At 48.3% G+C, this 12,343-nt stretch overlaps 1 protein-coding gene across 9 annotated transcripts in view; it reads right to left on the reverse strand.

Annotated features, from left to right (window-relative positions):
* ZNF236 (zinc finger protein 236) overlaps positions 1-12,343 on the reverse strand; it is a 106,742-nt gene that overhangs the window by 83,914 nt on the left and 10,485 nt on the right. For 7 of the 9 annotated variants that reach the window (XR_007122003.1, XR_007122002.1, XM_047698270.1 and 4 more), the window contains exons 2-3: positions 9,732-9,874; positions 8,331-8,495 (exon numbers count right to left, since the gene is read on the reverse strand). Coding sequence is in view for 7 of the 9 variants with exons in the window: in XM_047698270.1 (XP_047554226.1) it covers positions 8,331-8,495; positions 9,732-9,874 (308 nt within the window). In the remaining 2 variants the exon portion in view is untranslated. Of the gene's footprint in view, positions 1-8,330; positions 8,496-9,731; positions 9,875-10,191; positions 11,456-12,343 lie in introns of those variants that run through there. The other 2 variants (XM_047698268.1, XM_047698267.1) reach the window with 2 other exon arrangements.

Consider the following 12,343-nt stretch of genomic DNA (forward strand, 5'->3'; position numbering starts at 1 on the left):
GAGCTCAGAGTAGGACGAGAGTCTGCAGACTACCCTGACATAAAACCCCAGCCGATAAACCTCTGAACGGAAACACTATCACGGTCACCACCTGTTTCACGGGCGCCTCCCAGGGAGGCCCGGGCCCCCGCCCGGACACAGTATGCCCCACGCTGGACACTGGTGTGGTCTGAACGCGCCACGGAAAAAGCACAGAACACACACGGGACCACAAGGACTTATTGCGAAAAGCAAAGAACGTAAAACAGCTCAATTTTAATATGTGAATAATATTTTAGATCCAGTTTCAAAATAAATATATTAAAATAAAATTCATTTCTTTTTTTTTAAACTTTTTTAATATGGCTACTATAGATTTTCAACGACTCCTCTGTCCGTTTGGTAACAGCTGTCCGTGTGTCCTGGAGTTGGGCCGGTTCAGGACGAGCTGTGCCTCCGAGTGCTCACCATGGGGAAGTCACAGCACCTGCCCCCACAGGACACCAGAAAGTCCCACAGAGCAGTGCATGGAAGACACTCAACGGAGACAGGGCCTGGACGGGGCCCCGCGGGAGGAGCCGCTGCGGAGGACGGCGCTGCAGGGGCTGACTCAGATTCTGCCGTACGGGCTTTTAAACTATCCCCAACAGACTGTCCAAACACGGAGGAAAAATGAGTGTAACCCAGTCAGTGAGCAGACACTGTCATTTCCAAATAATAACAAAACAGATAAAATAAATTCTATGTTAATATATTTTATTTGGAAAATATATCCAAAATATTATTCACATATTTGAAGTTACTGAGCTTTTCTTCCATCAGACTTTCTTCCAACCCTGCACATTCCAACACTGTAGACGTTAGACCCCATTAAAATGAGTAATTCATCAATAATGAGAGGCATCCTTGGACAAAAAGACGAGCTAAAGGGAATATTCTGAGCAACCCAGTGATTTCAACGCAATAACTTTGCTAGTATTATTATAGAATAATTTAAGGAAATAATGAGCTACTAAATTGTCAGCATCTTGTTGATAACAAAGAAAATTCTTTTTAGGAAACTGTCAAAAAGGAAAAAATACCTAACAAAATTTGCTGCCTCTCTTTAAAAAAAAAAAAGAACTCCTAAATTTGTATGGCAAAACATTCGTCCTTGCTCAGGACTGCCCCGGGTGCCCTTCTCATAACTGTAAAATAAAACTTGGTTCCCCGACCTGTCCTGTCCTCCCCTTACTATTTTATTGCTCTGGCCCTGGTGCATCCTTTTTACTTACTTTTTAACCATATGATCAGATTAGAGTATTGCAGGAGCTATCCACACTCGTCCCTTCCCAGAGCACAGCTTACTCACTTGGCAAAAGCAAGGGCAAGGCCCCCGGGGACACAAGGAAACCAGCTCGTGCTGGAGAGTGGAGAGTGTTGTCTCTGTCTCTGCTTCACGCCCAGAGAGCCCCAGGAGCCAGGACATGATTCCCATCCGCTCCAGCAGCTGGCCACACTTGAGGGAGCCAAGCAAGGAGCCCCACACCTTGCTTCCCCACCGACAGCTAAGGGACATGCCCCTGTCCTGTGTTCTCCATACTCAGAGCGGACGTCTCTCCTCGAGGCTACACGTGGTAACTGCTTTCTCCCCTAGAACAGACCCGTGGGATAATTTCCATCATGGACGAGTGACAAGCAGAACTCGTCAAGGGAATACATGGCATTCTGGTCAGCCCCCATCTTGCTGAAGGCCTCATTTCTACAGGTCAGAGTTTAAAATACAATAGATACTAATGGCTCCGAGCCTGCCCCCCCATAACACCTGTCCTTCTGGCTCCCCACCGGGGGCCACCGCGTGACCTTTCCGGCGGCCCCATCTCTGAGACCCTCAGGTACACCGTCCATAGTTAGCAGTGAACGTCCCCTCCAGGCCCTGGGCTACCTCAGCAGCCTCTGGGTTCCCCATTCCACGGCCAAGCCCTCAACTAAGTTCAGTACACTTTTTCACTGTAATTTCCATTTGGTTCTTCTCGCTTCAGTTTCATTCTTTTGTTTGTTTCAAAACAATTCACAAAGCAATTTTATGATGACTGCTTTAAAATCTTTGCCAACTAATTCCAACATCGGGCTCCCCTCAGTGTGGGAATCTGCCATCTTTTCTCGATGCCGTCGGAACTACCGTGGTTCTTGGTCTACTGAGTATCTTCAGCCAGACCCTGAGCACTTGGAGTGCTACGTTGGGAGCCTCCAGACCAGATGGCAGTCCCTCCGCCCAGATGCGGCCAGGGACCTCGTCGTGGGGAGGCTCACTGCAGGTCCCGCGGCCCCGGCGCGGAAAGCTCGGGGTGGACCCGTCCATCCTGCGCCCTGTGGTTAACTCTCCCTGCCGTCAGGTGCCGTGAGGCTCAGCTCCCCGCCGGGGCTGGCAGGGTCCGAGCGCTGCCTGCTTCCGGGCACAGCGTGAGAGGTCGGCTTCCCGCCTTGCTCTGCTCACACAATCAGGCGGGGGAGCCTGGGTCCCACCTCCTTCTGCCCAGAGACGGATGCAAGCTGAGCTCGCACTTACCCCCGCGGGCATGGGATCAGAGGGCTACCCGCTTCTGAGGACGGGGGCAGGAGGGGATGGAGGGTCCCTCGCAGCCCTGCTGAGCAGCTTTCCAGCTGGTACGTGGCTGGAGGCGGGCGTCGTCAAAAAGATTTTCTGTCGCAAACCAGTCTTGGGCCAGTTTTGGCTAAGGGGAAGCAGCTACCCTGGGAGCACTTTTACGCCTGTGCCTGTCGGCAGACGCCTACAGGCTTCTCCAGCAACGGGTGTGCGGGAGGGAATGAAAAGCCCCAATTAACTGATGGCCGTACCGCTCCTGGGCTGGCCTTCTTCCTGCCCCCCAGCCCTCTGTCAGTGGGTTATGTTCTCACTGGTGGCGAAGTGGGGCGGGGCGGGGGGCCTCCGTGTCGGCTGGACTCTCACAGGTCAGTTCTGCATGTGACCGGAGGTCAGGACTTCTTCCTGTGTTACTCATACCATATTCAGACCAAGTCGCCGAGAAATAAATACATGCCAACAGAGAAATGCAGCCAAAGCTGTGTTGTTTTAACATACGTGGGAAAGACTGATAATCGTATTCCGATATCTACTTTTTTCTTACCTGGGAACACATTTCCTCGCAGAGCACACAGCTCTCTGACTCAAAACACTACCGCCCACCACCCCATGTGAGGACTGTGCGCTCCCGCGTGCGGACCGGGCCTCGCAGGAGAAGCATGGCCTCTCCCTCCTCCTTTTCACTGAGCCACAGGAGGGGTGATTCAGAGAGAGAGGAGGGCAGGTGGGGTCCCGGGCAGCCTTGGAGGGCACAACGGCCCTACCAGCAAAGAACTATACAAGGCCACACAGGAGACAGAGGCAACCTCTGAACCTGGGCCCTAACACGACCCTGTCAGAGAAGAGTACTCTATTTCTCACACCAGGCCCATGTATTTTCACATCTGAAACAGCAAAGCCTTTTTGCTTCTGCCCCTGGAAAACCCCCGTCAGGAACTCCTGCCCGGAGTGGGGTGATGATATCAGGGGACTGAGTATCTCTCCCCAGCCTCCAGAAGCTTCTCCAGGCAGCAGATGCCGTGGCCAAGACAGAGCATCCACACTCCTCACACCACCTGCTGCAGACCCCAGCCCCACTGAAGCCCTCTGTTTGCCACTTGCTCTCCCATGATCACTCAGGGTCTGAGAGATCGGAGTCTTTCAGACTCAAAGAGAAGAAAGAGAAGACAGGATAGCAATAGTGATAGAAATGTGAAGTCTACATCTCCGGAAATACTGCTCCTCAAAGATCTTTTTAGGGAAAAAAAAGAGGATGGAACGTTGATGTCCTCGCACCCGTGACAGTGAAAGGCAAAGACAGTGGGGGTGTCAGCGATGACACTGAGAGTCAGGTGAGACTAGATGACGTCATTGCACAGCTTCAAACCACAGAAACTGGACACCAGCAAAGGACCATCATCAGAGGGAAGGACAGTGAGCTCTGGCTGGAGGAACAACATGGGAAAGAAGACGGACGAAGCATGTGGAAGAGAAAATACAATGGAGGGAAGATTCTAAAACGAACGTCCAAGAAACTAAGAACTGCTGGAAATGATGAATCCCTGTTCTTCCCCTGCCCCAGCACGTGGACAGTCACGGCGGATTTAGAAGCCAGCTCCAAAGCAGCAGTGCAGTGAGTCGCAGGGTGCCGCGAGGGGACAGCCACCACACCCCCAGGGAGGCCCTGTGAGAGCAGCCCCATACCCGCACCCCGGGTTCACCTCATGTTCCCAGCGCAGACCCCACATCCCCACTGTCCTGACGCCTTCCTCACGCCATCACACGGGCTGCACACACGCTAGCTGGCGGCCCATGTCCCCCACTCTGATCAGGTTCTGCTCCCATCCCCGCAGGCGGCTGCACCCAGCTCCGGCGCCCGCTGCCTTCTCCCAGCGTCTCCACTGCCCAGCAACAGCAGAGGCTGCAGCAGGGCAGACGCACAGCGGAGCCGGGGCACCGGACCCCTCAGGAGATATGTGAGCCTGAGAACCTCTGCGAAGGTGGGTTTGGGGGTCACCGTGAGGAAGGCAGGGCGCAGAGACCATCCGCGTGCACTGGGGCGTCCCGGGTGTAAAGGCTGTGCGGGCCCGATCCGCGTAGGGCAGCTTCTCACGGGGCTGCTAAGTGAGTCAGACAAGGACCTGCTGGGCTGCGGGGCCCGGAGCTCTGAACAGGAACAAAACCACCCTCAGGATGGGCGGGAGCAGGAAAGCTCCAGACCCAGCGTGGACCCGCCACCGCCCAGCGGGAGCCCCTCGGGCCTCTGAGCACCACCCACTGCAGCAAGGTCCTTTCTGGGGTCTGCCAGGGCTCTGTGATCAGGAGCGTGTGAAGGTCATGGAGCCTGGGAGGGTGCGCGGCAGGGATGGCAGGGGTGGTGTCTGGCGAAGTTTGTAACTAATCCAGGTAAAGGATTCACTGTTCCCGAGTATTCACTGCACAGACTTTTCAAGAGCGAAATTTCTCAAAACAAGAAGGGGGAATACGCCATCACTACATACGGCGATGACTTATAATGATCAGCAGCTGTTTTACTTTAGAACCCCCCCCACACACGCTAGTGAAAACAAAAATTCTTATTACTACTTGTAGACAGGGCCGCACAGCTGAAAGCGCAAAGAGAATCTGGCAAGACGGCAGGTGACAAATCTAACATAAAAACACTCCTCTCCTGTAGACAAATGACAAACACCCAACAGAAAGGCCCCTGCAATGGCATTAATAAAAATCCTAGAACCGTTCAGGACTTAAATAACATACTGAATCCACATGAACAAAACAGTACCAAGATTTTTTTTTGTTTTTGGGGGGTTTTTGGTGGCAGCAAAGCAAGGTTTACTGAACGAGAGTAAAGTGATACAAGCTCCCGAGGAGGAAGGGGACCTGAGAGCGTCGCCACGGGAGCTTCTAAGTCTGGGGTTCGATCTGATTAACCTCCCTGTGCCCGTCATCCAGTCGGGTGTTTGCCGTCTACCTATCACGTGGGAAAGGGGGGACAGCTATGGAGGTGTTTGGACCATGAAGATTCAGTATTGTAAACACACGCATCTTCCCCTGTAACAATCTAAGAATTTAATTCAAAGTGAAAATACCAAGTGATTTTTAAAAAAGGCAAAATTCTAATGTTCATATTAATAATAAACCAGAAAAGGAAAACAGGAAGCACACGAACATTTGCTTATCATGACAGAGAGACAGAGCAAAGACAACGCGGAAACACGAGGTGGTGGTGGTGCCCGGGAGCCCTGGGAGGAGCGGGCAGAGGGTACAGGAGGCCGCGGTTCTTCTGATGCTCCTTGTTCCTGCCACTTTGACTTATAAGACTAAGTTACTCTCCAGATATTGAAACTGACCCCCTCCCACGGCCCTCAACTCCTACTCTGCCTTGGACTGTCTTTGTGGTCACACTAACTGGACCTACGTCAAGGGCAGTTAGTGCACTTGGGAAGGGACAGGCCTCAAACATGACACATACTGAACCCACGAGCCCCGGACGTCCTTTGGATCCCACATGACGTTCAGTGGGTTGACTGACAGGGGCTGAGCCAGGCGTGAGCGAGTGTGCCAGTACTGGAGCCCGGGTCCCCGTGGCGGAGGACAGGAGGGAGGCTTGTGGGAGTCCTGGAAGGGGAGACTGGAGGTGGAAGGATTGGTGTGAACCCCCGGGTTGTACAATGCGTGTGTGTGCTGTGCCCCATGTGCACCTGCGCTGTGAGATGTGGTGGGGTTTTAGGAAATCATTTCAGATTTGGGAAGTACGTCTAAGCAAGCGCAAGAACCAGATTCTGAAGATGGACAGACCGCTCACTGTAGCCTGTTTGTACAGACACGAGGCTGAAAACCACCTACGAGTCTGCCGGGGCAACCTGCTGGTCACGGTATGTGTGTCCACACGGAATGCCATGTGCTGATGAAAAGAACGAGACACCCCTGCCCCCCCCGAGCATGGAAGTATCCCAAGAGCGGAGGCACAGTCCGCACAAGACAAAAGGCAAAGAATGGATGGCCCGTGTTAACAGGGCCGCAGAGGAGATCTGCGTGCGCCCAGGATGCCTAGGGAAGTAGCCCAGAAGCCACTTCCCGAAGAACAGGAAATCACGCTTGGCTCCCTCGGCTACTCACGGCTCCCACTACGCGCACGCAGAACTCAGTCCAGAGGACTTTAATACACCATTTAATGTAGGCGCTCTCTGCTTTTCAAAAAAACCAAAAAAGCGATGAGTGAGATGAGGCATAGCTGCACTCGGCGGGGGAGGTGCAGAGCAGCTCAGGCTCTAGAACGTCATGTGGCATTCTACAAAGAAGGTGAAAAAGTAGTATTAATCCAGTAAATCCAACTACAGGAATCTACCCTAATGAAATAATTAAAGATACATAAGAAGATGCACTATGTAGAGTATTTAGAAAGTATAAATAAATGTTAAATAACAGAAGAAATGATTGCATATCATTGTGCTATATCCGGACACAAGAGACTAAGAAAGTAGCTTAAAATACTGACATGGGGAAGCCTTCATCCTACAGCCGGTGAAAATGGGGGAGACACGTCTGCAAATATATTAGGGGAAAAGGGCAGGTTAAAAGCAGCAGCATAAACATTTTTGAATTAAAAAACGATTCTTCAGGGACGCCTGGGTGGCTCAGTCGTTCAGTATCTGCCTTCAGCTCAGGTCGTGATCCTAGGGTCCTGGGATGCAGCCCCGCATCGGGCTCCCTGCTTAGAGGGAGTCCTGCTTCCCCCTCTCCCACTCCCCCTGCTTGTGTTCCCTCTCTCTCTGTGTTTCTCTCTGTCAAATAAATAAATAAAATCTTAAAAAAAAAAAAGAAAAAGAAAGCTATTCTTAAATAGTTATGGAAAGCATATATAGCAAAAAAAAAAAAAAAAGTCTGAAAGACTGCATAGGCATTCTCTCCAGATTTTGTGATTCTTGGTTCTTCTAATAATATTGCTCTTGTTAATCTTTAGTTTCTAATTTTGTTCCAAAATAAACACACATTTATACAATAACTTTTACAAAGATAAAAATAGTTTATATTAAAAAGTAAAGATGTATAAAAAGAAGAGATGACCGTATATAGAAAGTATGAACTTAATTTTTATATATGCAATTTAAATACCGGATTTGTTTTTCTGTCTCAGGAGGAAAGTACACCAAACAGTTTTCTACAACCCATCCCGGGACAGCAGAAATAAAGGTAACTTACTTTCTTTTTACTATTTGCATTTTCCTAATTTCACACAATAATAATCAGGGACATGGGGGCTTAATATTTAGAAAGCAACAGCCATTTGTACTCCAAGTCAGGCCCACCCACCCTAGCAACAGGAAGCCCCCCCTCACACACCAGCCACGTAGCCCTGTCATCTCATAACGACAGCTGTGGGCCTTTCAGAAGGGCTCACTTTGCTGTGTAAACGGCTCTGGGTCATCATGAATATCTCCTCTTTTCCCAAATTCCCACATGTCAGTGGATCCAGAAGCCAAGCAAGGACATGCTTCCATCTCCAGAGACAGAACGTTTTCTCTGGACCACTGCGGAATCCTACGTGGGCCTGTCTGGGTCCTCCAGATACAGGACACACTGAGGTGTCTGCCCTAAGGTAGTGACAGGCCAGAAAATAAACGGTTCTGTCAGAGGCGTAGAGAGTCAGGCAAGGCACACTGAATGATTACGAACTCCTTGAAATCCGTACAAAAGGCTTTTTAAACTAGTAGATACCTACAATCCCCCTAAGGATGAGATGCATTTAAAAATCCATGAATAAAGTATAGGCCAAAATAATTACCTCTTCCTTTTCATGGAGCATAATATGCGCTTTGAGACTAGCCACTCTGGAGAATTTCTTGTTACACACAGGACAGGTAGGCTCTTCCCCATTGTGGGTGCATTTGTGAAGTGTCAGGTTGAATTCAACATTAAATGTTTGGGGGCACTGGTCACATCGATGTGGCTATTTGGAGAGAAAAGTCAAGAAGCCACTGAAATACAATCTTTCCACAATAAATGCCATTCAAATATCAACAAGTACCATAATCTACAGGCAATCTAAGAACTTCTGGTCTGTCCCGCACCTAAGTCGGTAAATCCAAAATGGACACAGCAAAGCTCCTTACAGAGTTTCTCAAAGGATTATAAGGACGACAAGTCGTCCATGCAGAACAGAACACACCCTGAGTAAAACGCGCTGCACGTTAAGTGTACTGGGTACAGTCTCCACGAATATGAATGTGAGGGACTCCGCTCCTGGGGGTGGGTTTTTCCCTCTTTTCTGACCAACTCCACTGCTCTAAAGAGTCACTTCAAGCAGAATCAGTAATCATAAAAACCTTCACTAGATTTTAAGACAGTTGCTTATCGCAGTCTAAAATTTTTCCCAAATGAAAGGCATTCTGCCACTTCCTTGTAGAAAGATAATCACTGGTATTTCTCTCTGAATATCAAGGCACAAGAGAGTCAGTATTTTCAGATTTTCAACTTAGGAGCGTAATACAGCTGATACCGGTACTAGCAACAGTACGTGTTATCATATATTCTAGTTCACAGTCGCACTGAAAACAAAGCCAGTTAGTCATGTCCTGTTCCCTAGAGAAGAGGTCCCTGGCATTGTCCTGACCTACGTGCTCCAAACTGAGGGGAAATCAACGGTCATTTTTTAATGGTCGTTTTAACTGCCATTTTCTATCTGGCAGGCACATCATTCCATTAAGACACTAATACTCTTAACTGAGTCCACAAGGGCCCCTGCCAAAAAGGATTCCAGTCTCTGAAGTGTTACTCCCTGCGGAAATGCAATGGAAATCCCAGGAAAACCACTGTAAAGCAAGCCCACTTGGAGATAGCACTCCCTGTTGGAGAAAAACACATCAAGATGCACCGGTTCTACACAGTCACTCAGGAACCGACCCCACTCCAAGTCCTGCTTTGAGATGACTTCTCTGTCCACGGACTCAGAACTCAGACACACAGATGCGCTGGACCAGCTCCCGCGTCACCTCACCAACCAGTGAAGGCTTAGGACTGCGTCTACAATTAAGCGCGGAACGTCGAGGTAGGTGTTCGTGAAGATAAAATGCCCTATAATTTAGGGATCTAAGTTACAAGAAAAACTTGCGTTTGGCATGCCAATTGTTACAATACCTCCAGTTTCAACGCTCACATTTCTGACAACCCTCTTGAGAATACATACCTTGTCATTTCGCTCGTGATCCCTCATGTGGCGTTGAAACTGGGACTCTTTTGGAAAAGATAGCAGACAGATTTCACACTTATGGAAGTTTGGAACTTGATAGGCATAATTAGTGTTCTCCGCGTTCAATGTTAAAACTCCATCTATAAAATTGCATAAGTATAGACAATAAATACCAGTTGTTATTCTCATCACATAAATAAAACTAAATTACGTGGTTATTGTTTAGAAGCCAAACTACATCAGAAATTAACGGGAGAATTTTGAAGAAATTAATGGTGTCTTCGGGTTTTCGAAAGGATGTGATTTTAGGGCAGACACAAGGAATGCTTGGAAGACTGAGGCACAGGACAGCAGGACTGTAAGCCTCTGCTGGTAGGGTCGTTAGAACCTGAAACTAAACTACTGAGTTGACATCCACCCAAAGACACGCAACAGCCATGATGTCTCTTATCCTTGCCTTCATGCTTCATATGGCTTCAAAGTCACTGGAAATCCCAGAGGCATTTCGTCTCTAAGTCCATCGGTAGCCCACACGGATGATCTCAAGTCGCTCAGCAAACAAAACTCGAGTAGAAGCATAAAAGCTAATTCACTAATTCAATCTACTTCTGAAGACTGCTGCAGAGCGAGATTAAGTCAGAGAGGAAAAACTTCAGTTCTGCCACATGGCCAGGGTTTAGGAACACCTTTGTCCACAGCGCGTTGGACAATCCCTAGGCTTCATGATGTGCTTCTACGGACCCACGTAGGTCAACGGCTACAAACACAAAAGTATTTTCAAATAAAAATATGTACTACTCACAAAGATTTGTCAGGAATCTCAGAAAATAAAGACGTCCTAAATCTCCACAATTCTTTAAAATAATAGACTCCAAGTCTCACAACGTAGGCACAAATATATAGAACACATAACAATGATACAAAAACTTGAAATACATTACATATGATTCTTTGTATCAAATCTGACTCGCAAGTATTGAAATCTGGAAATCTGGAAGTAAAGCAGGGTTGATTTTAAGACTCAAGTAAGCTCCAGAGACTCTTGTTTCTCAGAGTCCAGGCGGTAAACAGCGGCATTCCCGATTTTCAACGACCTTTAAGTCCCTCCTTTGAGAAAACCACCTGCAGCCCGGCTTGGCCCAGAAGTCCGCCCCTACAAGGGCGCGCGCGAGCAAGAACTGGGGAGGCCTCCGGGTGGGAGCAGCGGCCGCCACAGAGGAGGTGGGAGTAGAGAGAGCCATGGAGAAGCCGGGCGACACCTTCAGAAATTCTTCCAGCAGACCCTTGAGTAAAGCAGATTACAGTTTCCAGAAACACTAATATAATTCAACAGAACAACTTCATCCAGAAACAGAATGGGCCACCACGGAACTCCTGTTGTATTTACTCGTCACTATATCCACATTATGTTCAAAGACCACGTATTCAAAATTTCTACTTTAGTTCAATTAGTAACAAAATGGTTTACACTCTCTGGGCCCAAATAAAATGATTGTTGGGACCACGTCAGTTCATATATTATTCCCTTTGGGAAAGTTTATACTATGGAAAGAAATAGTTTAGACATTGGGAATGTTCAAGTAAAATATGTGTTGAAAATTGTGTTTTAAAACTCTAGTGAGTGTTTCCACCTAATGGCTGAATGAAGTCATGAGAGAGCTCCTCACAAGAAAGCAAAATTAAGGGGCGCCTGGGTGGCTCAGTGGGTTAAGCCTCTGCCTTCAGGTCAGGTCATGATCTCAGGGTCCTGGGATCAAGCCCCCCCATCGGGATCTTCGCTCAACAGGGAGCCTGCTTTCCCCCACTCTCTGCCTACATCTCTGCCTGTTTGTGATCTCTAATAAATAAATAAAATCTTTACAAAAAAAAAAAAAAGCTAAATTAAAAGGCTATTTCGGGAAGTAGAATGAAACAATGTTCACAGTTTCTTATGTTGAAACTGCTTAAAGTTACCCGGAAATGAGAAAGGATGTAATTAACTACAACTAATAGATAAAACCCTAAGAGATAAGAAACTACACATTTAATACCGAAAACAACATTGTTTTGCTTTATGAATTAAGATTTTTCCAGAGAAGATTTTTATTTTAAGAAGCAAGATTTCCCCGTATAACAAAGCTCAAAACATAATAAAATCCCATTTTCACTAAGTCCCCTCCCCCAGCGATAACACAATATTAATTTGGTTCAAAGACAAACTTAAAACAATGCAAATTCCAATTAAGGCATAACTGGAGGGGAAAGCATGCTTCAGTTTCCACACTGAGTGAAATTTTAAAATCCACACCATCTCCCGACCGGCACAGCGGGAGCCCACTCTGTCCCCGGCCCCGGCCCGCACTGGGGAAGCGTCCGTCTCTCCAGGGGGAGCCGGGCTCCCTCATCCACACTTCACTGCCTCTCTGGGTAGTGCCTAGGCCTTAACCCCTCTGCCTATCACCTCTTCAAGCTCATTCAAATGTCTGGTCTGCAAAGTATGTGTTTTCCAGAAAGAGGTCTAGGAAATTGACAGATCCTGAGGACACGCTTCGGGAGGCCCACGAGCCCTGTGAAAACTTCACGCAAACACTCCCCGTCCACACGTTTGCTCACCGCGGGGGCAGCCGGGC

Source organism: Lutra lutra, chromosome 12 (genome assembly GCF_902655055.1).
Source record: "Lutra lutra chromosome 12, mLutLut1.2, whole genome shotgun sequence".
Lineage (NCBI taxonomy): Eukaryota > Metazoa > Chordata > Mammalia > Carnivora > Mustelidae > Lutra > Lutra lutra.